Here is a 27,003-nt window from a genome sequence, read left to right as displayed (position 1 = left end):
TTTGCACTCACCCACTTAGTCATTATATCCACATTGCTGATGATTATTTAGCAAAAATCTCATTGTGTAAACATATTGTGAAAGCACCAGTAGTCAACCCTACAGTATAGTAGCAATATTGATGTAGAGATATTTGGTCAAAAATATCGTGACACTGGATTTTCTCCTTATCATCCGGCCCTGTCTCTGCCTGACCTTTTTTTAATTACCGTAAAACTTCAATTAATAGCCTGGGCTATTATTTGCTTAGGCCTATATTTGGGACAGTACTTTAATTCCTTTCACACCAAACTGTTGAGGAAAGATTGGGAAATATGGTCAAATTGTTTATATAAACCAGTCTGTATATTACTTGTTAAAAGTTCGGCTTCAGATAATATGTCAGTGATGAATCATCCATTTGATCTAGCTCCGACAGGCAGCGCATCAGAGACAGAGATGAGTCACAGCACTTGAGGATTACAGCACCCAGCATACCGACACAACACCACTTTATCCTGTTAAAACAATCCTCACAACTTGGATTCATTTTTTTATAAAAAAACGTTTTTGATTCTTTTGATCTGAGGATCCTTACTGACTAAAGAAATATGAATAACTTATAGAGTAATTGAGAAAAGGACACATAATTTAAGGTAGCAAACAACCGGTTTTAAACATCCAAAGAACTTCTATAAAAAAATTAACTGCTGGGCAACCAGACCAGGCATCTAATTGAAACAGATGTTTAACTGTCAAAATGTGTAGCCACACCGGGCTAGTAAAAGAGACTAGGCTTTTAATTGTTAAGCTTCAGTTGATTGATTTTAAAACAAAAATCTTGTGAAAGGGTCTAAAATATGCACCTGGATACACACATATTATGCTTGAAGACTGAAGTTAGTGCTTCAAGACTGAAGTATAGTTCCTCAGTTGATGATAGGCTGTATGGAGAAAACATGTAAATAAAGAAACAGTATTGCTTTAGTGTTGCAGAGAGCAGCTAGTTTGTCATAATATTGTAAGTATGATCAGGACGAATATGAGCTCAGACTCTTATTGTGTTCCAACGTAACCCTGTTGGATGCTTAGCTATCACACTTGTTTATATTTTCAAACAGTATGTTCCACGTTTAACGTTACAAGAGAAAGGACTTTAACGATGAGGACTAATCAATGTAACGCTGTCTCTGGTGACATCAGATGGCATCGCCTGGGTGTAAACATTCCAAAATCTGTCCTGCAGAGCCCCTAATGTTAATCTAACCTCTGACAGCATCCTGAAACGTCCTCCACACAGAGAGGAAGAACCACACAGTGGATATGCTAGTTGTGAATGGAGCTTTTTAATGTAATCTGCAACCCCAGAGACATGCCAGGTTGTTAGGTAGCAAGCTAGTCAGCCAGACATGCTAAAGATGACAGCTTATGTCAGAGAAGATAAACTGTTCTTTTCTCTCTTACTGTAGTAACGTGCACTACTTCAAGGTGTGGAGAAATCCACAGCTTGACAGATCTGGCATGCCAAGTTACGGTTGCTAAGATAGATTTGACAGTCACTGTCTGGGGGAGGGGTTTATTGAAAAGTCAGTAAATTCTCAGGAAGCTGCTGGATGAACAACAAAAGAAATTTCAAGACCAGCTTGAGCACTGGGGGAATTCTGTTATTTGTATGTTTATTTTCTTTACTTTTTTCTGACTTGTATTTCTCAATCAATCAGAAAAAAATATCAAAAGATTCATATAAAATAATAAAAATAACGGATGTGCTGCCTTCCTTTCTGATTAACAGAATGTTGTTTTTATTGATATATGAGTATTCTAAATCTTCTTGTTTTCCTCTGCAGCCAACCATCTTCAGTCCAGTAACAATAAAACTGAATCCTGGTGAGTTGACTTTTATCTTATTCCCCACATTCAGTTATTAAACTCTGTGTATGTGTCTTAATGCTTCTGTTTGTATGTCAATGTGTAGTTTTGGTCTTGCGGCGGATCAGAAGAGGAGTCAGTTTAAAGAGAGAGGAAGAAGTATGAACTCCACAGGATCAGGAAAAAGCAGCACTGTGTCCAGGTAAGTTCACTTCATCTGCCGTCAGTCAGACTCATGGAGGGTTCTGCAGGAAGTAATGCAGGTAGAGCGGGGCAGAGATACAGAGGGCTGTTATTAAATTTCAAACCAATTAAATGACACCGCAGAGAACTCGAGGTGCTGTTTTTGAGACCCAGGAATTTAGAGCAGAGGTTACTAACCAAGGGGTCCCAAGATAAAATCTGATGTGACACAACATGATTAAAGAAAATAAAAATAATGCTTAAGTTTCAGAAAATAACCATTATAGACTGGATCCTTTCCACCTCATGTGGTCCCAAAAAATCCCCAAAATTATACACAATAAATACTGTCTTCCCTTAAAGTTAGAATCTGTAACATTTTCGTGAAACCCCCGATTTTAGAATGTTACATAACTTTTTTCCAGCAATATCCACTCTACCTAAAGTTGTTTTATTGTTAGATGGCGGAGTCCGCCATCCCCACGAGGGATTCACAGGAAACACTGCAGCATGAAATTCAGCATTACTGTTTGTAATTTTATATCACTGATATCAGCCTCACTGTTTGTTGTTCACTGTCAGAGCGATATTAAGTTTCTGCTCATGCTAACATAACATTTCCTCTTGTCGCTGCTTCTCATTGAAAGTTTAAACTAGCCAAACACAAGGTAGCTTTTATCGTGAAGCAGTAAAATGCTATGTATATGTATTTAAATATCAACATCGGTATGGGCCTCCAAAGTCCAGTATTTGTTAGGCTATGCTCGGACATTGCTTCATTTTTAGTGGTCAAAAGCAAAAAGCATTGGGAACCAGTAATTTAAGACTGTGTAAGAAGTATTTGAAGATGTAAAGACATTCACACAGTTGATTTAATAAACCATTGTGGTTAGTTTCTGGCCAAAAGGTTGTATTTTCTCCCACTTATGTTACCTACAACAGTGAAGACATGAACCAGACTTTTCTCAGAGCTCCTCCCAGTGAAATTTGAGTGGTTTGAATTAGAGATGCTCCAATGCCATTTTTGCCTTCCTGGTACTGATACCTGAACTGAATCGGCCAATACTGAGTGCCGATCCCATACCTTTAATTAAGAAAAAGAGTAATAGTTCTATAATACCAACCCTGAAACTAAAGCATTGTAAACTGTGCCTGTTGTCTTTTTACTGGTGGTCCAGTGTAAAATGCAACCAATATAGCTGACTAAATCACGTGGTATCAGATCAATGCGTGGACTGGCATACTTGCTGATGTCCAATCCAGCACTATAGGCAGTAACAGAGGCATTTCAGACACTAGTATAGGTATTGGAGCAACTCTAGTTAGAATAAGAACAGCTCACAGTGTCACTGCTCTGTTAGAAACTTGGAGGGTTAAACTTTTAGAGATCTTGAAGCAGGTGTGGTCAAAAAACTATTTTAAATGTATGTTCATGTCTGAGGTGTGTCACCAGTACATGTGTGTTTGGAGGATTCATTGTCAAACTGAGTGTCTGGGATGGAAAGTCTTATAGAAGGCTGATTTATTGGAGGTGGTGGGTAAGCGGGGCAAGGTGATGAGGTAAGAGTGGGGGCTGATGGTGCCAGGGTTGGGCGTCGTTCCAGAAATTGAAGGGGGAATGGTGGACTGTGTGTGTAAAGATTCATAAGGGGATATGCATCATGGGTGATCTATCCATGTTGTTGATACAAGGTTTGAGAACCTCCTGGGTTGTGGTCAGTGTGACAGAGTTTTGCAGCAGGTTGAAAGATTTTTCAGATTTCTGAGTGTCAGGAAGAAAAGCAATTAATTTGTTGAGAGCACTGATGTATGCAAACACCTCAGAGCCTCATAATTAAACGATAGGTTCACATTTTAAGATAGCAATAGTGATGTGCCTGTACTGACAATGAAGTTGTTATTGCTTGCTGTCGAATTTGACAAATTTGTATTATTTATGGCCGTTAAAAGCTCATAAACAGGACATTTCTGAGATCCATATAAACTCATTTTTTCCCCTCTAACTTAAACCTGTTAAGTATTTACTATGTTTTCTTGTCGACCAACAAGCCTACAGTTGGTAACTTTTATAAAAACAGCTTTCTGTCATACTTACTGAAATGATCCACACTGTAGTGCATGAAACAGATATTCTGTGAAAAACAAATTATGTTACTCCTCCTGGCCTTATTGCATGTGAACAAAAGCAACCAATCAGAGCCGAGGAGTCTCTAAAGCAGCTGTCAGTCATATCAAAAACTGCTTGTGAAGTGTCAAACTAGGTAGCGCTCATCAAATATGAATCAAGGTTCTGTCACTGCATTGCATATTTCTTGCCTCAGATACATATTATAGTGTACAGTTTAGCTGAAAAAGAGAATGTTTGCTTTGGCTGGTGGGTGGTACTTCATTTGGATCCACTGTTTTCAACATGGCGGCCGGGTCACAAATGCTCTCATTTTACTGCTTAACAGTAAAATTTGTTTCTGGGACAATTGAGGTGACAAATAGACAATGCAGTGACAGACTCTTGAGTCATATTTGATCAGCGCAGCCTAGTTTGACAGTTTGTCTGCAGCTCGCGAACAGTGATTGACATGATTGAAGCTGTGTTAGGGGCCATACACATGACCCTTCTTTAGCAATGTGGAAAATGCAAGGTCGGGTACTCTGTGCTACTCTTGTGCCTTTTTTGCTCTAGCGTTCAAGAGCATGTTGGCAGGTTGTGTCTGAGATTGCAAAGCAACCTTAATGAGCATTAAGGCGCCTGTTAATGACGCTGTCGGCAAAGCAGTAATGATTGTGCTAAGTGGCTAATGGGCATGTAGCTACTTCCATGTTTCAGATGATACGTCATGTTTGTAGTCGACCAATGAAGATGAGTTTACATATCACCTTGGGTTCGTCCTTCACCTTCTCAAAATGATCCCACACTTTGGATTTCCTGCCCGACATGTTATTAACTAGCCTGTGGAATAACCGCAGGTACCAGTCCTGGAAATTAGGGGCCGTACACATGCCGCACCTTTACTGCCTGGACAATGTGAGGTCATGCACTAGGCGCTACTATTGTGCGCTTTTTTTTTGCCAGCTTTCAAGAGCATGGTGGCAGGTTGCATCTGAGGTTACCTTAAAAAGCACTGTATCATAGGCTATTTATCTGAAATCCTGAGTGCAGAGCTGACTGAAAACAATGAATTTGAGGGCACCAAAAAAGCAGCATGTGTTAGGCGCCTTAGGGACCCCAGGGGCTCTGATTGGTTGTTTTTGTTCACATGTGGATTCTTGCAAATGCCATCAGAAGCACCATCATGAGGAGGAACATGATTTTTTTCACAGACTGTCTCATGCACTACTGTCTGGATACAGTGAAAGTTTCATTAAATATGACCAAAAAGTAATTTTTATAAACTTTACTTAGTGAAGCTTTGAACAGGCAGTTTTTATAAATGACTAGCATTTATTAATAATACCATAATTAGCAGAAATGTCTGTGTGGTCTTTCTGAAAGCTGCTGCAAAATGAGCTCCAACTGGGTCATTTTGTGCCTCAACAATCACAAACAACTTTTGCGGGTTCTTGAAGGGGCTGATCGTCTGCTGCTGGTCCGGTTTTCTCTGGTCTTTACTTCCTCTAGGTGGGGCTGTTGAGGAGCAGGGAAGGGGCGGAGCATTGTTGCATTCTCCAGGGCGGCTGAGCCATCACACTTATTAACTGCCCTACTAACTAAATAATTAACTATCTCACTAACAGACTAACCCACTGTCATAAAGCTATGCGTGCAAAGTACTAACTGGCTGTCTGTGTTCTCGTAGTGTTTCAGAGGTGTTGGAGCAGTCAGACGAGCACCCAGAGGAGACCTTCCTTAACCTGCGGTTAGGCTGACTAAACTAACCAGCAGACTAACTCACCAGCTAACTGACTAAGTGACTGACTTACAGACTGACTTACTGACTGTATGCCTGTGTGTGTGTCCACAGTGTGTCAGAGCTGCTAGATCTGTACGAGGAGGATCCAGAGGAAATCCTCTTAAATCTTGGTTTTGGTCGAGAAGAACCCGACCTAGCCTCAAAGGTTCCTGCCAGGTTCTTCAACAACTCTTCCATAGCACGAGGCATTGACATCAAGGTACTGACGACAGCAGCAACAAAATCTAAGTGAAAACATATGTGGCTTGTTTTCAAAGACAAACTACACATCAGCACATTAACATACTCCTTCACAACCTCACAGTCCTGTCTACTTCAACTAATTGGACTAAATATAATCCAAGAAGACTTCATAATGATGATAGGAAAAATTCAGTCAGTAGGATTCATCCTCTGGGAACCATGACCATAAGTGGAGCTGTAGAGATATTTTACTAGATAAGTGAAAACTTTGATACGCAGGTGGCATTACAGGAAAAGTCGGGATAATGAAAGTCATTTGGATTCATCCTCTCGGGACGAATGCAGGATTTATATGTCTGCGTCGATTCGACGCAGTACCTACGGCATAGGCTCTGCATTTACGTAGAGCCTATGCTGTAGCCTGACGTGAACCTCCCCAAAAATGTAACTACAGGTCGCGGCAACGCAGACCTCCTGTCTATTTTTGTAAGCTGAAACCATTTCCCTCAGTGGAAACAAAGCTTTTATTTACTTTAATTTCAAGAGTTAAGAAACAAGAAATTGTGAAGACAATAAAGCCTCCACAAAATAGCATTTTAAGAGGATGAACAGAGGAAATCTCCGCTTGTCGCTAGGCTAATTTATACAATGTAAAATGCCATGGGCTTGTGCTAATAACATTAGCATGTTGTATTTGTGGAGAAAATGTGTCCAATAAAAGACAAGTGCTTTGTCTGTGAATGATGCGAGTTATAGTGAAGCTGATTTGTGTACTTGTGTACATGTTCAATGTGTGTTTTAGGTGCGTTTTGAATCAACCAACTAAAGCACTTAAAACCCCGCTTCCGACTAGTGTTTTGGAAGTGTAACTGCAGAGTGACACAAACACACCACCGCACAAGTATAAATGCTCACGGTGGTGTAGGCTACGTGTGTAGGCTCTGCATAGCGCTGATGCATAAGTATAAATCCTGCTAATGAATGTCTGTACAAAACTTCCATTCAATAGTTGTTTGGATATTTTAGTTTAAACTAAAGTGGTGAACTGCTGCTAGAATTGCTAAACAACACCAAACTCCCAAAAAATCTGTCCATTTATTTTGATGATTTGTGGGGAAAGCCTCACTTTTGGTCATTTTACCCATGACAACACACCAGATTAACTTTTTTGGAGTCTGCTGCCTGCCTTACACCATTAATTACTGATACTGTTTTATAATGATATCATTTCCTGCTGTGGTCCACCTGCAGGTATACCTGGGAGCTCAGCTACAGCGCATGGAAGTGGAGAACCCCAACTACGCCCTGACTAGTATGTACCTCTCCACGCTGTCCCCAGTTCTCCTGCATCTGTTGTGGTGTTTATGGCTGTACTCTGCTCTCTACATCCTCAGCAGTGTGTTCGACTGTAGTCAGTTTCAGAGGGGCAACAACACCCGAACACCTCAGTGCTGCAGATCGAGGGTTAACATGTCAGTGATGAGGAACTCAGGGGTTCATGTCCTGAAACTGTAGACAGAGGAAGTGAAGCTCAAAGACTTTGTGTGTGTGTCCTGTTCCCAGTATTATTATGGTGTTTTATGGGGTCCTTCGGCTCTTTAGCTGTTCTGCCAAGTGCCTGGACAACACCGCTAGCACGGACAAAGATCTATTTGTCCCAGACACACACACACACACCGCACACATACACACAGACCTGCTCCGCTAACATTCTGGCCTCTTTTTGTTTTCAAACTCGTGTTTGCATGAAGGTACTGGCTCCCTAATTGAACTCACACACGGCTGATTCTCCTCTCCTTGACAGTTTAACTGTCTTGGTGCTGTTTAAAAGAAAAAAGCTAAACCAAAGATCCTCTGTGTGTGAGAAGATGAATCACTACAGGGCTGAAAGCACTCAAATTCTGCAGACATTTGATTTTACACTTTGATGGCTGTTTGGCCAGTTTGAAACTCATCACTGGTCCCAGTTTGTTTGATGAGACAATTATTGAGTGTCCTTAAGCCGAGCGGTCTCAACATTTTCACTTCAACGTAGTAAAAACAGGTTTCGACTAGAGTTTGTGTCTCTGATCTTTCAGTGTGTGGATTTTTTTATGTTGTTCAGTGCAGCAGATTTATGTTCTTGCCACTGTGCACCAGCACTAGGTTGCACCAGCTCTGTGTACGTTAGGGCTTAAATTCGACACTAGAGGCTTTGTAACTATGAGTGATTTCTTAACTAAATCACCTACTAGTTCCTCTTTTCGATAGTCTTTGGCTGGCTTGGCTCGGCTTGGCACAGCAGGGATTTGCATTTCCACTACAACAGGGCTACCTTCTTCAAGGTGTGTCTTAAACTGATGACAGCTTGTCTTGAGTGATGATGTTTGAAAGCAGTCGCCTGTTATTTTTGCTGCAGGCGTTTTTCCATCACAGAGCAGGGCATGTGTGACATTTTACGATTTAGATTGACCCTAGGAGCATATGTAACTGTTTAGTTGCAACTTAGATATGTTGCAACTGTTCTCAATGATGCAACAGCTTTTATTTTAGCAATGCATAAACCACAACTTGTTAATAATTTACATTATAACTAGGTTAAGTTTGAACTTACACACAACGTGTAACTGGCTGCTGTCTTCCTAGTCTTACTGGCCTTATGTGGGGCGCCTGTTATTTTGTTGGTTTCATCTTTGGTTGTGTTTGTTAACTTTCATTTGCTATTGCTGGCTGTAGTTTAAACAAGTTCAAAGTTGTGGTCCTGTTCGGTTCACACAGCCTAACATATGTTTGTCAAAGTTGGGAACACACGTCCACATATGAATGTAAATAAAACGTTATTTGCATTCTTCGCATACCAGATAATTTTGTTGGTCTGGAATCTGATTTAACTGATTTAAACACAAATTAAAACATATGTTTTCACCCAACTTGTATAATTAATGCATCTTATGAATAGTATAAATAGAAATGATCAGGTTCTACACAATAATAATAAGTACATGTCATAGTAAAACAAATTGTAATAGTGTAACTATCCAAATGAGTCTCCACTGTGACTCGGCATTTTGGATGAAGACATACTTTATCAACAAACATTTTGAGCAGCCACACAGACAGCTGTTGTGACATGATATTGCTATAAACACATAAAACAATAAAACACAAATACCAACACATTCTGACCGTGACCATTACAACCAGCTGACCCCAGAGCTGTGCAGGAGCGCTGATGTAACATCAGCTGCTGTTTGTCAGACTGCTGTAGATGAACGTCTCTTATTTTCTCCGAGCTCTCCTTCCTTATATTGTGAAACTGTTCAAACATTTGCTGAAACGCAGGTGCAGGGTGATCACAAGCAGCAGATGTTCACCTATACAGAGCGACATGTTCTCACTTATGGAGGAAATAAAAAAGACAAAACGATGAAGAGCACTAAAACAGCCACATAAAGGTTGAAATAATGCATCAGATACGGTCACTGTTAAGGACTGACACTGTTAAACTAAGTGGTTTCTGATCACTCTTTCCGTTTGTTTGGAATTGACATTTCCTTTTTTAGTCCACTGGGTCACCAGAGGTGTCGACCTGGATGTTGGATGTCTAAAACAAACAACCTGACTCATTGCATTATGGACATTCATACACTTTCCATCGGCTTATCTCAAGATCACGGCCTAATTTTCTTGTTATCTGCAGATAACAACTAAATGAGTCACACACTGCTCGGTTGCACGCACACTGAAGCTCAGTGAACTGAGTCAGCAGGAGGAGAGCGGGCCAACATTTAGCCTGACGGGCAGGAAAATAGCTCATGGTGACAATAAACTAGGGAACGAGGACACATTAAAAGGCCCGCTGAGAGAAAGTGGAGGGGCTAAAGAGGCGCATGTTCACTGTCAAAATGCTCTTTACTGTATCACTGAATCACTAATGTTCATCCAACTTTGGCACCCCTCAGTGGGAGTATTATAAAAGGCAGCAGTTCAGGATCCGACCAAGGGATGAATAGGCTGAAAGCAGCACGTACAGTAGTGCTGCAGAGCAATGTCGCTCACCTCTCCCATGGATTACAACAGCAAAAGGGTTGAGATAAGGCGGGAGACACCCCTTTATAGGTGGGGTACCCTCAAAGGTGAACGTAGGGCTACAGAAACTGAGTATCAAATGTTCCACATATTGAGTATGGAGGCCTAAGCATGGCAGGTAATAACAACTGAAATTAATTTTTGACTTTGTTACACATATTACTGCTGTATAACTGACCCTGTTCCAACTATACCTAGTACATTTTTTTGATATCACCTTGGTTGAGGTTTAAATCCGGGTCAAGAGATCCTCCTCCTGAGACCTCATATGAGGACATCACATGTTAGGTTTACTTGACCTTACACTTTATTCTACTTAAGTTAGACCTATTGTTCTCGTTCGTGGACACTTTTTTGTGCCATCTAGTGGTAGTAAGTAGACAATACACTAATCCATGTAAAAACAAGATAGCAGCCATCTCTGCCAAGTCAGTCTGTAGCCGATCCTGACACAAAAGCGGACAAGGTCCAAAACCTGATCAGATTTTATGGTTGAAACTTGTTTATTTTACTGATGTCCTGTTTGAGGACATTGGGACTTAATTCTCATTGGCAATGTTTAGTTTTTGTACTTATCGGGTCCTACTGATCCCAAATAGCTAAAAGAAATTAAAAATGCATACCAAACAAAAGTTAAGGTCTCAGGAGGATATGCTCCAATGACAGCTGAGCAAGCTTGTAACCTGACAGAACCTCAGTCAAATTTTCCCTTCCCTGTTATACTTAGATTTACTATGAGCTAGGTAAAGAGGTTGAAAAGAAAACAAAATTTTGAAGATGGTTAAAAGATGTGGCTGGGAGGTCCCTCACAGTCTTCACGGAAACATTAAATTGTATATTGTCATGTCTTAAGTTAGCTAATGTTAGCAAAATGCTCGCCAACTAGCTAGCAAATGTATAGCTACGTCAAGTGGAGTTATCTTAAAGTCAGTTTAGCAGCGCTAGCCAGGTTTGACTTTGTCTCTAAGCAGAACCAGCATTGCCATGTTTCTTTTTGTGAATCTTGTCCAACATAGTAACAGTAACTAAGGGGATGGGACTTAGGATTGGTCAATTGAGGAAGTGTAGGTGCACTTCAACCACCTATAAAAGGATTGAGCAAGTCTCTTGTTAAAGATGGTGTCACGGCAGTTTCACACAGCGTTGTTATAGCGCTCAGCTGATGATCCTGAGAAACAGGGAAAAGGTCCTAGCACTAAAATGGAGTGGAGTTGAGTCGAACCATGCAGTGTATACGAGGTGTACGTGTGCCTTTACACATAACCTGTTTGGTTAAAACAAACTCGTGTGTGTTTCTATGGTTCAGTGTTGGCTGGTTTGAAAACTGTCAGTCAAACTCTGGTGCAAACTAAACAAGCCGAGACCGCCTGAAAGGGAGGGACCTCTGGTGTGTTTCGTTTTGTGGTGTGAAAGCAAAGCAGATCAGTCACAGGACTGTGTTATGGCGTGTTCCCATTATTGCTGTGAAACATGAGATTGAGTTGCAGTCTTGACTGATACTACTTATAATGTTTGGACTCTGTGTGAAGCAGGAGAACATAAACACACACATGAGAAGCATTAAAATTCTGTGTGACTCTCTGTCAGTCACCAGAATTACATTTCCTGGTTTTTCTACCTATTAAACTTCCACAGAAGAGTAACTCAAATTGTCTTTTATTGTCTGTAAACACACTCAGGAGCGAAACCAAAGGTAAGAGCCAACCCGTGATTCACTCTTGTTTGGTTTTACGCCTCCTTTATTTGCATTTTTTGGAGTTGTGTCTAGGATGCCTGCTACTTACAGTCTGGCATAGGGATGCACCAATATGGTTTTTTTTCAACCAATACCAATAACCGATAATTACCTGCTTCTCATTGCCGATAACTGATATGATAACTGATCATTTCAGTGTGTGTAACCTGTAGTTTATGTCCACAAAATATGGCTGATATAATGTTTCATAGCTCTGACCTAACCAAATCAAACTGACTCACTTTTGTTAACGTCCATCCATTGTTAAATCCAGACTGGGTTGCCAGGTAACAATACAAATAATCGCTAACTGTAGCATCACATGGCTAGCGGTTATTGATAAGTTTAACAACAGAATTGAGCCTTTTAAAAGCTCTGTGTTGGATGTTAGCCGCTGCTGCTAATTAGCTCGTGCTAACACTCTGGAGACGGTCATTCAGCGCTGCATCTAACCTTTGTTGTGGGGCGGTTGGAGTTCAGACCCTCGGCGTAATCCTGTTGTCTTCCTCTGAAACTGCGAAAGACGTCCACACTGCAACATGTTTTGCCCTCCTGACAGTGTGCTGCGGTTGTTGTTGTTCTTCTCTGTATTTATTTGCGGCTAGCAAACGATATTTAAAGGTACATGTACCGCCACTCACTGTGTCGGGTGTGTAGATGCTGCCATTGTTGAGTCAATGAAAGCAGTCTGGCGTCATGTTATCGGCGCTATTTATCGGCTATAATTTTATTTATTGGAATAATGCGTAATAGTTAAAATGTCCCATTATCGGCCGGTAAAATTGTTGGCTTGATATATATCGTGCATCCCTAGTCCAGCACCTGGTTGCCACACTGCCACACACTTCTCGTGGATCATGAGAGGGATTACTTCTGTATGAGCCTACACATTGTTTTTAGGAAAATCCTGCATCATGTTTTTTTAACAGCGGATTCTCAGATCACCTTAAGGCATTGCAAATGGCTTCCTGAGTGACCCTGATGTTGTAAAAGTTTGGTTTAAAACTAACTAATAACTGATTTTACCAAAAGCTGCAGTGACTCAGATCTGTGAATCTTTTTCTTTCTTTACATGAACTGCTCCTTTAACAGTCTCTGGGCTGTCTGTGGTTCCTGGAAGCTATTTTTCTTTTCCAGAACATTCTCATACTGTTACCATCGGTTCCTCGGATCCCAGACATGTGTATGTGTGTGTGTGTGTGTGTGTGTATTGTTGTTGTTTGTTATGTAAGCTCTGTTCTCACCATCAGAAAGAATCTCTTGGGATGAGGAGAGAAAAAAGAGGGAGTACGTGTCGTTTTCTCTCATTCCTCACTTCCTGTTTTAGGATCCTCAGAATGAGCTTTAGTGTTGAGTCAGCAGTCGGCAGGAAACAGGCTCACGCAGTATTACTATCATCACACATGGCCGCTGTAATAAGAGGTTCATGTTCTGTAGTTGGGTCCAGATGTGAATGAAAAAACTCGACTGCATGACTGACTGGTTTGTAGCGTTGACACAATCATTTGTTTGTGTGTTTAAGATTGAAGGTTCTTTGCGACAGCAGATTAAGCTGAAAACTTTACAGTGGCATTCTTGAGTACTATATGGTAGGCAACTGGACTTGCTTGAGTTTCTTGAAGGCGTTTCACCTCTCATCCGAGGGGCTTCTTCAGTTCTAAAGGTTTTAAGTTTTTAGAGTTTAAGTTTATCTTACCACTTTACCTTGTTCCGACAGGGAACTGAGGACGTTATCTATGCTCTCCTCAAAGCCAACAGACTCCATTGACATCAACTTCAACAGCGACTTTATTTTGCCCCTAGAGGGCAATTAGTTGCACAGCCAGTAAAGACAAACATAAAACAGACACAAGAGAACGCATATAAATACTCAACAATCAGGGGGAGGTGGGGGAACCAAATATAGTGATCTGAAACAACAGTGGCCGTCAACAACAACCATCAATATCAACACGAACAACAACGTCATCATCATCATCACTAACAACATAAACATCACTCATCACGAATAACAACCAGCCAAAAGAGTAGCCTCAGTATGAAGTTTGACACGAGCACACGGGAGTTGCTGGTCCACCGACAACTGGATTGTTAACTGTGTTTGTTATTGTGCGACTTCTGGAACCGAGCTGACGTAACATCCACAGCAGTACGTGGGTTTATATGTAGCAATGGCATCCTGCAGAAACCGACATCAGGTCACGTAGGAAAAAGTTATTAGAAGGGCTTGGGAAAAAAGCTCTTTGAGGGTAAATGATTCATACTTTGACCAAAACTAGAACTTTTGACTTCATGAACACTACTGGAAAGTAGGGGTGGGAATCACAAAAGGCTCCACGATTCGATATTATTGTGATTTTAAATGTGTTGCGATATGCTGGGTGTAATGTCCCCAATGGAAATGGAATGGAAACTTTGTCAGCAGCAAAGTTTTCAGTCTGTTCATCTCACTTCAGTCATTTCTTGCAGCAAAATGTATGTAGTGGACTACCTAAAGTTTAATTTGTATTTCTCCCACTCCTACTGTAAAGCTACAGAATAATGTACAACGATTAAAAAAAGGGAGCTGCTCTTTACATAATAACTCTACAGGAAGTTTCAGAGTTTTAAGGAGGGTCTTTTTTTCTGTAAGTGGATCTTTACACATTTATTTGCAATGAGCATTGGAAATATTACATGTGCAATGGTATGTCAAACTGTAAATCACACAGGATCTGAATATATGTCTGAAGTCTCATGTTTGCTCAGATCTGACTGAGTTACGACTCTGAGAGGGAGTATGTTTTTTGGCACCAACTTGGTTGTAAAATCCTTCAGTAGCCTCGATCAGTTACGTGTCACAGACCATGTTGATGAGCAGCCAAATCAGCATGCCAAACTACAATTACAAACTTCCTGTTGTCAGGACACCTTTTGCTTTTACTTCACACTGTGTCTCTACCTCACCTTGTTTATGTGCTGATTTGTTTGTAGTGAGGTTGTTTTAGGGATGGTTTCAGCTTTGTTTGTGTGTAGCTGTGCTGTTTTGGGCAGAATACCTTTTTAAATATCTTTTGTAATGTCAGCTCAGGTCAGTTTTCAACACAGCTGTACTGTAGTGTGAACGTGTGCTTATTTTGGCTGTCCTGATATCCTAGTGGAGGGGATGTTTTGCAGAACCAGCCTTGTATCATAACAATATGGGTTGTATATGTAACTGTACTGTGTTAAATCTTCCCCGCTCATACCAGCACCCAGATCTCACTGCTCATCTCTCAGCTCAAATTCACTGGGGACGCATTTTGCATCATACTGCGGTCTTTCACTGGCACCCGAGCTGTTGCTCAAACTACTGATTGTGCTTCTGCATTTTCGTATACCCGCCACCACAGACACAAAGAGTATAGAAGCAGATCAAGACAGAGAGCCAGTCCAATCTCCCACTCTTAAACTCAGATCAAACTGTAAAACTGAGCAGTGCTGATCAAATACAAACCAACATTCTGCTACTGTATTGGATATGTCTCGCCTGAAATGTCTTCAGTAACATATTTTGGTGCACTGTTTGGCTGTAATATGAGATCGTTTGTCACCAGCCAGCTGCCATATTGTTTTCTGTGACAACAATGGTTAAGCTTGCATTATGTCACCCACCAGAGGGAGCATTTATTGGTCTTGTGTGGCGCAGTGCATTCTGGTAGTTGTAGGTTTTCTATCTCTTGAGGTAAATCAAACGCCACAGCTCTTTTCCTCTGTTTTCTCTGGTCCTGTAGCACCAAAAGTATTTGTGTTTTCCGCTGCATAGACAGCTTAGTTTATGAAAAGACCATCTTTCCAGCAGTGAAATACCTTTTTAAGATACATACTATGTAATTCTCTCCTCCTCTCTCCCCATGTTTACTATCTGTCTGCCTAAAATACCAAAAGAAAATGTGTTGATTGTAGTTTACATTGGACTTTTCCCGGGCTGTCCTGAATACCAGTTTTTGGGCATTGAAGCTTCAGATAGAAAAATCTGTAATAACCTAAGCTTCAGTGGGGGTTAATGAGAGACGGGGACGTAAGTCAGACTTTTTTTTTAAATATTAGTTTTCAGTCGAGCATGTGACTATTAGCCATTTTGTTAGCATGCAGGTCATAGTAACATTAACCATAATAGCTAGAAAAAAAGAATACTTTGCAGGATGACTGAGATGTTACTTACAGTTTTCAGGTGATTTGCCAAGCTCGTCATAGATTTTTGATATGTAGGTTTCCTTTGGGTATATCTGACACTCAACTATTGGGGGGGTTTCTCTGTCAATTTTAAAACTAGTCCAGACAAATGGCTTTCTGGACATTTTGCTAACATATCTGTAAACCTGTCACATGTGGCCAAACTTTCTCAGTTTCAGTAGTGCTGGAAACAAACTGTTTCGATTGATCCACACTGCATGGAAAATAAAAGGTGTCAAAGAGTACATTACAAGTCAAGCCAAAAAGATCATCAGTGACTCCTCTCCTCTTAGAGTACGCATACCTTTGTCTATAAAGCTTTTAAACAATGGCAGATAAAGCCAGATCTGGCACTGGATTATGACGATTTGCTGACTTGCACTTTCATAGAGATATTTTTAGCGTATGATGTTATTTATTTATTTACCTTTTTGTGTTTCTTATTGCAACGTTGGGTATGATGTTGATTTGTCTATGCACTATGTTGAATGTTGTATTTCTATGGCTGCAGTATGGGTGTAGGGCCCAGGACAAATAAGGACAATAAAATGAATCTTGATCTCAGTGACTGATGTGAGCAAGTTTGGACTCAGAAAACTATCACACACAGACATACACACATAATTATATAGATATATATATATATCAATAAAATACTGATTTGGACGTTTATTATCATGGCAACGATCTAAGCTTCAAAGTGTTTGGGTCAACCCTAGACTTTTCATTTGTCATGGCGTCCATCTGTGTTTACGAAAGTTCACTGTAATGCTAAGTAAAGCCCACTGAAACAGTTATTACGGTAGCTGTCTTGTACCCAGACAAGAAGTTTCAGTCCTTCATCTAATATTAAATTAGAATGAGAGTCACCAGAATTAGAGTTGGGAGAAGAGTGATGTAACTGAATGCCACTAATGAAATGTGTCAGCCACAGTGAGTCAGTTATTTTAGGAGTTAGAGGTCAGACTGGGATCAAAGGTGAGAGGCTAAGAGCGAGCAGGCCCCTGCTGTATTTCAGGTGATGACATTAGAGCGAGTTATGTGGCGTTTGCAGAGTGGCGGACAAAAGGCAGAGGTCTGTGTTTCATAACAGACTGACAACTATTTAGACAGTGAGGGATAGAGGGATGGAGGGATGGAGGGACGAGTACGGAAGGAAGGAAAGTATGCAAGTCATCATCCTGTTAGAGATGAGACTGACAGCTTGACTTACACAACCACAGAAGAAGAAGGAGGGAGGGAGGGAGGGGAGGCTTTGACGTCTGTGTCCAGTTATACCATGAAATTACTTCATGAATTATTCTTCTGCTGCAGATAGTTACTGAATTCCAAACTTTTATTTTTGTTAAATGGGTGTAAGAATCAGCCAGTGGCATGGCTGATATCTTTTATATTTTTTAAGAATAACATGTAATTTTCAAAATTCTAGCGCAGCGCTCTACCTGACTCTGGCTGAGATCACTCATGTTCACTCACTGACTAATCCCTTACTAATAAAAATAACATTTATAGTGAAACTTTGGACAATAAAATGATAGAGCACTACACAGTAAATGGGGGATTGATGTTTCCTGAGACACTGCACTGGAACCTCACTGGTGGAGTTTATTGTGGTTTGAAGAACACTAATTTTTGGGGGAGGGAGTGCTTTAAAAACAAGCTGAGAGACACCAGGAAACATCCGACTAGCAGAGATATTTGAACTGGGTCAGAGGAGGAAGAGCGCTGCTGGATACTGACATGTTTCAGACTCTAAACTAAACTGCCTCCTGATCTACTCACTGCCTGTTACAGTTCACCAGTACGCCAGGACACATAAAGGAGCAGGTTAGGAAAAGCCTTCTTCAAAATCTTAGAGAATCCAAATCAGTGCAATGTTTTTAAAAAGCATTAGCATTTAACTAGTGTACATATTTTGTCTTTATTTTGACTCTGTGAAGCACTTTGTAACTTTGTTTTTTTTGTTTCTGTCTCTTTCAGGTCGTTTCCGTCAGATTGAGGTCTTGACCTCAGTAGCTAACGAGTTCTTCCAGCTCTACAGTCAAGTTTCTGGTCAACCTGTCCAACGCATCAGCTCCAGGGACCAAGGTAACCATGGCAACCGAGCCAAGTCCACTAAAAGACAGTTATTGCTTTCAGACCTAGAGTTGTCTTGCTTTGGTCCGAATCAGGGACTATTTTTGTTACAAAGTTGTATAATTACCTAGAGTTGGTTCGTGTTCTCACGGCAGCATTTACAAGCGGACCAGATCAAATGCCTTGTGCGAGAAAGCTGCTCTTGATTGGTCAGACTTTACATGTGGGAAAAATCCAGGAAGTAAACAAAACGTTGAAGAAGAGTACACTTGCACAGCAGGAAAGGGCACTTCAAAATTAAAAGCTCTGTGCCAGAAATTCACCATACTTAAAAAGAAAGTGTGATTTTTTTACAAACTTGACATGTTCATGAGTCACTTGCGATCCTTTCAGAATGGACCCGCAACCCACCTTTGGACCCTGACCCACCATTTGGGAACCACTGTTCTAGACTTTTAGAGGACACTGGACATTTTTGTCTAGACCAAGTTTGAGCACTTCAGTGAAATGTAAACAACCTGCTTCGAGATTGAGTTTTTGTCAATGATAGAAATTTTGTGATAGTTTCATTCCATCATTTTTTTTTTTCATCTCAATAACGTCTTATCTTCACCATGGACAAAACGTTAGTTGACGAATATATTTTGTCTCAGACTATGTTAACAAAACAAGCACTACATTTGGTTGATAGTGGTTTTTACTCTGATTGTTTTATCTCTCAGGAGGAGAAGTGGGTGAAGCAGGTGAGGAGAAGTCATCTCCTTCTCTAAAGAGGAGCGGCTCGGCTCGAAATGTCGCCAAACTCCTCAAGAAAACCATCACCAAACACAACCTGCTTGCAGCCTCCTCCGAGTTGCCTGAAGTGAACACACCTAACCAGAAAACACCATCAAACGGACACGCCACTTCTGATCACACACACACCAACGGTCACGCACACACCACCACCTGGCTGGAACAGAACGGCAGCAGCACCGAACCCGACCACCAGGTGGAGACTGGCACCCAGAAACACATGCGCAAGAAAGACAGCTGTCCCTTGGCGACAGTTAAAGAGGAAACCAATGGGGATGGAGAAGAAAGGTAGGACAGACCAGTAGCTAATGTAAGCTGGCTAATATTAAAACCAGTTTGCAGTGGAGATGGAAGTACTCAGACACCTTACGTAAAAATACCAGTACATCAGGTACTCTAGTTACACACACATTAAAATCCTACTTGAGTAAAAGTACAGAAATATTAGTAGCACAATGTAAAAGTATTTTAGTATCGTTACTGATCTCACCTCCCATCAGTCCTGAACAGAGCAGCAGCACCGAACCAGCAGCCAATGGAGAGCATCAACCAGAGTCAGCTGACTCTCAGTCATCCAATCAGAAAACTGAAGAGGGAACCCAGGTGGTCAAGGAGGAGGAGAAGAACCTGACTTCAACCCCAGAGAAAGCTCCTCCCTCCCTGCCCCCGCTTCAGCTGGCCCAGCTTCGCACAGAAAACACAGACTCTTTCGACATGGAGGAGGTACGGCGTTCCCCTGGGTTCTCTCCTGGGTTCTCTTAGGTTCTTCATACTTGTGTTCTCCACCCGCACAATGTAGTGTGACAGATATCTGTTTCACAAACATCACAGCTTTTTACTTCTTGTCAACTCTACAGTAACGTTACCCTTGCCTCCGATGTTAGTGATAAAAGTGCTTTTTCGTCCTAAAGTTATTTAAGATAGTTTCCAGAGTTAGCTTTGTACATATTGTTGATAGCATTTAGTTTGTTTTGGTATGTAGTGTTTTTGGTGATTTTAATAGTGAAGTTTGCTTGTAAAGTAACCTAGCTAGCTATTAAAATGAAAATAAAGCATGTATAGCAACCTTACGTTAGCTAAGCTCTGAAAACCAGGCTAATGTTGGTGCTACACATAGACTGTATAAAATAATGGATGTAGCCACCATGACGTCATCCACTGGTTTGTGGACTCACACTCACCATATTCGAATGTGAGGGTGGAGCTGTGGAGGAGTGAGGGGTGGATCTGATTTATATCAGTAATGAAAATAATACATTGTATTTAAAAAGGCGTCTTTCAAAACACCCAAGGTCACCTTACACAGCATAAAATTACATACAGAGCAAGATACATGAATTGGGCAAACACATACTGTTGCTGTGATGGGTTTTGAGATGGGATTTGCAGGACATTATGCTGTCGGACTGTCGAATGTCTGGAGGTAGGGAGTTCCAGAGCTTGGAGGGAGTGCAGCTGAAAGCCTTGGCACACATGATGCTGAGGCGTGAGGTGGGAATGGTCAGGAGACCAGCAGAGGGAGAGTGCAGGGAGTGGGAGGGGGCTTGTAGTGACGCCTTTCATACAGCGTGTCACTCAAATTCCTCAATATGCGTAACTTAAAGCCTTAACAAAATGTAAATGGGTGAGTGATATAAAAAGAACAAAAATAGTTTTACAGGAGACTCCATGTGGATTATACAGGAAGATATCATTGTTTTTATTCATTGAGTCACTCAGCTCAGTTCCACATGTGCCTATATTGAAACCAGAAAGCTCACAGTGAAATTAATGGCCTTGATTTATCATTATGAGTATAATTAGTTCATACAGACAGAAAGAGATCTGTTGGATTTGAGCAGCTTCCCTGGAGCTTACACTTTGTTAGTCATACCAGACAAAAAAAATAAAAAGGGCTCAAACTCGCAATGTTGGAACGCAACCTGACGTCACGCTGTGGTGGCCAATCACGTAACAGGTGAACAGACTAGAAAGATGCCAGAAATACTTTCTTTCTATTGTTAAATATTACAGTGAGTAAAAGAAATAAAGTATTTATTATAGCTGCTGCGCAGCAGTGGGTCGGGTCCGGCCATTTTTAGGCAATTCTGAGCAATAAGCAGAAGAATTGGAAGACATTTAGGAATTTAGCAACACAATCTGCCTTTTGCATCAGCTGAGGCTTGAACTTCACAAATTGACTAAGCCAGACGTGCAGGTTTAGCAGCCGTCCATGCATGGAAAAGCAGATTTCAAACCACTGTAAAAAAATTCAGTTATCAAAACAAAAATCTGAAAATACACATATTGCATCTAGACAGCATGGAGATATTGGTAATTTATTTGTAACAATGATTGATTTGCTCCATAAGTGAAAAACTGATGTTTAAAATTGCCATTTTTACTTTGACTCCAATTGTTCAAAATGCTGTCAAAAATTCAGTTTTTGAGATAAAATTCTGAAATTTGCCACACATCATCTACCATGACTCTAGAATTAAAGACATGAACATTGAAGATTTATTTAGCAAGAATTTGCATCTATATGTTTACAGTACCGTTTACAGTCAAACATTTTGATGCACTGTAGGCTCAATTTTTGATTATTCAAAAATCTGAGAAACGTAGTTTTTGTAGGACAGTCTGAAGATGCTCTGTAGCAAGTTTGGTGTCAATTGAGCAAAAATTGTGGGAGGAGATAGGTTTAAGAAGTTTTACAGTTTTTGAGTAATGAACTTCATAATTTTTAATAGGTTTAAGTGTACAAAAGTTTCTTCAGCATTGGGGTACAGTTTGATGAAAGTTGTGAAGTTGTAGCACATATGGTTGATTTGTTATGAATTTTCAAAGTTTTGAACTTTAGACACTTGCTGTAGCGCCACCATCAGGACTATTGGCTTGAGTTTACAGCTGAGGATATCGGGCATGAGACTGGACCTTTGTGCAAAGTTTGGTGAGTTTTCACCCATGGGAAGTATGATTTCCTCGGAAGAAGAAAGAAGAAGAATACCTAGGTTTACAATAGTGTCCTGGCAGCTTAGCTGCCCGGACCCTAATTAATACCTCCTGTTCACCATCCTACAAAGGAAAGCACTTGCTTTGTTTGTTTGCGCACACGTGTGTCTTTTCTGGCGGTAAAGATACGACAACGATGATAATCAAAAAAGAGTTCTACAGATCTTTGAAGTCATCATGAACTCCTACCGAAGACAAAAAGTCTGTGAGATGGGGAGATTGGCTTTCTCTCCACACTCCACTCCCCCATAAATAGGCCAGGTTAGTGACTCCCACACCGCCTCACAACCTTACAGCTTATCGCCGCAATGCCTGATTTGGTGTGAATGCGGCCTGAGACACTTAAAAAATGAACGCACCAAAAACCGGCGTGGATTGACCTTTTACAGTGAGTCCTATTTCATGAGGAGCCTGATCAAGGTTTGCTGCTTTAGATGAAGCAGCGTGTTGACCAAGTGTGTTTCTGTCTTTTAATATTCAGTGTGCTTTTGGTCTTTCAGATTCAGAGTAACGAAGATGAGGCTCCTCCACTCAGAACTTCCAGAGCCACCGGTGAGTTCACCTTTCAACCTTTCAAGTGCCCTGTGAACTTGTGAACATGCAGTGTTGACATTCAGTGATGCCAAAATACTTTCTTTGAGGTTTAAGAAATATGTTGACTGCATTTCCTTCCTCATTAAATATTTGCAACACGTATTTCTGTTTAACATTTTGAACCTTACAGCTGTGTTAACTTGCTAGTCTCGCAGTCGTTGTTGACACATTTCTACATTCCTCTCCAGTGTATCAACAGTTTATATCTGCAGCCTGTGTCTGTATGCAATAAACATGTTTCCTGTGTTCACTTAGATCTCAGTGAGGACAGACTGTCCTGTCTCTTAATGCTCAGTATAAATGATTCTGCTCTGCCGCCAGCTGGACAGATGGGGTACTGCAGGAGTAATCATGTCGTCTCATTGTCTGTGTCTTTCTCAGACCTGTTGAGGACAGTCAGTCAGCAGTCAGACAGCAGTGGTTTCGCTGAGGAGCCCTCCGCTGACTCCAACAGCTACCTCAAGGTCTGTTTGTGAGTTTTTGTTTGAAGTTGCCTGTGTCTCAGTCAGGATCACCAAGTTTGACCTTTAAGTTCTTTGAACTGACTCATATAATTCCGCTTAGAGTCTTATCTCACCAGGAGGAGAACATCCCTACACATTAATCACATGTGGGAGAAAATGGTTTCATGATGTGCTATGAAACCTTGTAAGGCAGTGTGGGACATTTATCCCTGCTGCAGATTCTCAAATGTCTGCAGTCTGCAATATATCACAGTGAACACCCCCTCCCATCCCTCCAGTGGAGTACAAGGCACTTTTTCTTATACACTGGGGACATTATGACACAGAAAATGACTCAACGAAATTATTCTCATGGTGACTTTAATGCTTGTGCAACAGCTTAATTTATCTCTCCCTGTAGAGCTTCATTTTATTTTAGTAAACGATCACCAATAAACAGTGATAGAATGGAAGTAGGTGTATTTATTGAAGCACTTTACTTCCACAAAATCTTGAGTTTCTTGTACATTACTGCAGCATTTCAGTTCTAGGCAACTTTATACTACCTCATTCTACTTCACTTTTTAGAGGGAAACCACTAGACCAGTGGTTCCCAACTGGCCCAGCCACAGGGTTCAGATTTCTACTTAGTCATTAGGTAAAGGTCCGCACAGTAGGGGTGTGCCATATCATCTTGTAATGATGTAGGTAATACCTATATAGTTTTTAACATGGCATGAAAATTCATATCACGATACTCGTGATATTTCAACTTGTTGAAATACTGATGCCATACTTCTACCCACGGCAACAACAAGCATGGCTGAAAGTGGAATTATTAGCGACTCCGCGGTGGTTTCAAGAAGAGGAGCAGCTTCAGTAGTGTGGAATAAACTGTGGCGTCCTGAATGTTTTATGAACAACCCCGGACTTCTCAGACTCTTTTAGTGCCTTACCGCTCAGAGGGAACTCATTCAGCGGCTCCTCTGGCAGCAGCACAGCGTCTGCTCCCTCTCCTCTCTCGCTGTGCGTCAAGTGATTTTGTCATAAACCTCTCGTAATGTAAACCTACGTGTCGCTTGCGGCTCAACAAACAGTGACTGAAATAATAGTAATAATTGTAAAAATAGGACAAGTATAACCCGATGACATGACGCACGTCGTTAAAGACGACCTGGGATGATTGGTGTGGACCATTGTGTAGTCTGTCATGTCTGTCGGCCAAGTCACCGCACGATTTTATGACTCCACAACCACGTTATCTGACATAGTCACTGTTGGAACAGACAAAAATGTCATGTAGTTATTTACAAGATGAGTACCTTTGATACATTTTAAAGATGATACTTCTCGGCTCTGAGTTAAGAAGAAGTTTGAATGCAGAACTTTCACTTGTAATGGAGTATTTTTACATTGTAGTATAACACAAGGATCTGAGTGCCTCAACGACAACTGGTGAATTAATTGTTGATAATTGTGATCAGGTGCAGGATAGCAGTGACAGCTGTGACAGTGAGACCACTGTGACGTCACACCCTTCACTTGATTCGGCCACGCCACTTGCGATGGACCAACCAGTGTTCGAGCTGCCAGATGGCCCAGAGAAAGAGGCGGGGCCTGGTGGTCCTACTGAGGTGGATGGGAGGAGTAGTTCCAGGGAAGAAGATGAGCATGATGGGAATTCAGAGCAGTTTCCACAGTACACCGCTCACCACCTGCCCAGGAACCAACCAATTGGAGTGCGGCAGGATGAGAGCGAGGAGAAGGAGGAGGAACAGCAAGTTGAGATTGGAGACCGAACTGATCCCAAACCAGAACCAGAGCCAGAACCAGAACCAGAACCAGAACAGGAGAGTCTGTCTGCTGCAAAAGAAGAACCACAACAGACCACAGCAGAAACAGAGCCACCCACAGCAGATGTGGCTGCTGAGGTTCAAGAAGAGCGTGAATTCTTGGATGATTCTGGTTCACTCTGTTATCCTCCTCCTCCATCCTCTCCGGTTCTCAACGCTCTGATCCGAGCCAAGCAGAACCAGCTGACCCGGAATGGGCAGCGGGGTGACCCCCAGTCCGCCAACTCCCCCCCAACCCCAGGGAGAGGACGAGGAAGACGTGGTGTCCCTCTACAGAGGTCCTCCTCCCTCCCACTCTCGTTCCTCTCACCCTCCAGGGTTGTGTCCTCCGTCAGGATCCAGTTTGGGCGCGGCCAGGCGTCCTGCACGCAGCCCAGGTACTCCTTCAAATACACCCAGGAGGCTGAGGGGGACAAGGGAGAGGAAGAAGAGCAGGAAGGACAAACTAACATTCTGTCTACTCTGATCATAAACCCTGCTTCGTCGTCTGACTCTATCAACCATCCGACAAGGCTTCCCACAGAAACTCCCGTCCCACCTAAACCCATCCCACGCCACCTGATGCGGTCAACAGTTTCCCTGCAGAGTGCCAGCCCTCCTCCTAATTGGTCACCAGGAAGCCAAGCCCACTCCTGGAGTACCCAGAGCGTTCCCGATCTCTCCTTCAATCAGCAGCAACCAGGCCAGTCCCAGCAGAACATGAGCGCCAACCAGAACCAGCAGAGTTGGAATCCAGGGCAGACGATGTTCCGTTACCCTAATCCTAATCCTACAGCTCAGTACCCAAGCCCCAATCCTAGTCCCAGCCCCTACCCCTTCACTCCGAACCTTCCTACACCCTACCCCTCCCCTCTCCATCCATACGCCAGCCTCCCTAACCTCGCTCACCACCACAACTTGTCCCACCATTCCAGTCTAACCAGTCTCTACCAGCCTGCAACTCTTGCAAACCCCCACCACAGCAGCTTCTCTAACCTGCATCATGCCTCAGCTCCTGCAACTCCCCACCACGTCAATCTGGGCAGCCTACATCCAGGAACTCCACCGATGCCCCACCAAGCGTACAGTCACCTATACGGTCATCAGCCACCTTACCATGCAACTCCATATGGCTCGCAGTTTGTCTCACCCTACCTTGGTTACCATGGGTACAACATGAACCCACACATGGCCTACCCTCCACACGTCACCCAGTATCCACCACCTCCAGAGCACAGCCTCCACCCGGGGCTTGCTCCTCCTGCTGCAGGCTTCCACCCAGGCCTGGCTTCATCCCTCGGCTCAGGTCACAGCCTCCACCCGGGCCTCGCTCCTCACGCTGCTCAAGGTCCAGGATCCAGCCAGGGCCCATCCAGCACTGAGATGCAGCTGAGGAGAGTTCTGCACGACATCAGAGGAACGGTTCAGAGTCTGGGCCAGGTAAATCCTCTTTAATCCCAGTGTCTAAAACTGAAACTGTCGGTTGTAGTGGTAGTCCCACTCACTTTAAATGAAAAGGTGGTGTATTACTACTTTGTTTTATTTTGTAACTCTAGCCATCTTGCCATGAAAATAGGTCCAACTGGTTAATCAATGGTTAGACAATGATTTTGCCAGATTAGCACATCCACAATGTTTTTAATAATCTCTGACTGGGACCAATGACTTCTTGTAGTCTCCGCTGGTTGCCCGGAACAAGTCTAGACTGAAAACAGTTCAGCACAGACCACTCATTGTTTTTACACTTTGAGTTTTCTACGAATCAAACAAAGGAGACACAGCATGCTAATTGGTGAGCTTTGAGGTGTTGGTAGACGAGTATTGTTACCTCTAGACAGAACTGGGCTAGCAATAACCCCCTCTGTTTTCAGTCTTTATGCTAAGCTAATCATGAAATTGTTCTATTCTTCTTTTATCGAGTCTGTTCTTTCTTTTAACATCGTGTGTTGGTTTGGTAATCTGAGCCTTAAAAACAAGAACAAGTTGGAAAAAGTGGTCAAGTTGTGCTCTAAGATCACTGGTGTTACTTTAATTAACCTTCAGCATCTGTATAAAGAGAGGGTCACCTCTAAAGTTTGGTCTATTGTCTCAGGCTCTCAACATCCCCTCCATGTTGAGTTTCAAATGCTTTCTTCAGGGTGGAGGTTTTG

The 27,003-nt window shown here is 42.0% G+C and overlaps 1 protein-coding gene across 6 annotated transcripts in view; it reads left to right on the top strand.

Moving 5' to 3' along the window:
• The window catches only part of itprid2 (ITPR interacting domain containing 2), a 59,464-nt gene that overhangs the window by 24,176 nt on the left and 8,285 nt on the right, over positions 1–27,003 (top strand). For 3 of the 6 annotated variants that reach the window (XM_050048239.1, XM_050048240.1, XM_050048238.1), the window contains exons 7-18: positions 1,827–1,866; positions 1,955–2,050; positions 5,826–5,885; positions 5,991–6,138; positions 7,374–7,434; positions 17,914–17,946; positions 18,100–18,207; positions 18,918–19,278; positions 19,491–19,713; positions 22,485–22,536; positions 22,960–23,042; positions 24,506–26,293. In XM_050048239.1, coding sequence (XP_049904196.1) covers positions 1,827–1,866; positions 1,955–2,050; positions 5,826–5,885; positions 5,991–6,138; positions 7,374–7,434; positions 17,914–17,946; positions 18,100–18,207; positions 18,918–19,278; positions 19,491–19,713; positions 22,485–22,536; positions 22,960–23,042; positions 24,506–26,293 — 3,053 coding nt within the window. The remainder of the gene's footprint in view (positions 1–1,826; positions 1,867–1,954; positions 2,051–5,825; positions 5,886–5,990; positions 6,139–7,373; positions 7,435–17,913; positions 17,947–18,099; positions 18,208–18,917; positions 19,279–19,490; positions 19,714–22,484; positions 22,537–22,959; positions 23,043–24,505; positions 26,294–27,003) is intronic. The other 3 variants (XM_050048243.1, XM_050048242.1, XM_050048244.1) reach the window with 3 other exon arrangements.

Source organism: Epinephelus moara, chromosome 7, assembly GCF_006386435.1.
Source record: "Epinephelus moara isolate mb chromosome 7, YSFRI_EMoa_1.0, whole genome shotgun sequence".
NCBI lineage: Eukaryota > Metazoa > Chordata > Actinopteri > Perciformes > Serranidae > Epinephelus > Epinephelus moara.
The sequence above is the reverse complement of the archived record's forward strand: the minus strand, read 5'-3'. Positions and strand labels throughout refer to the sequence as shown.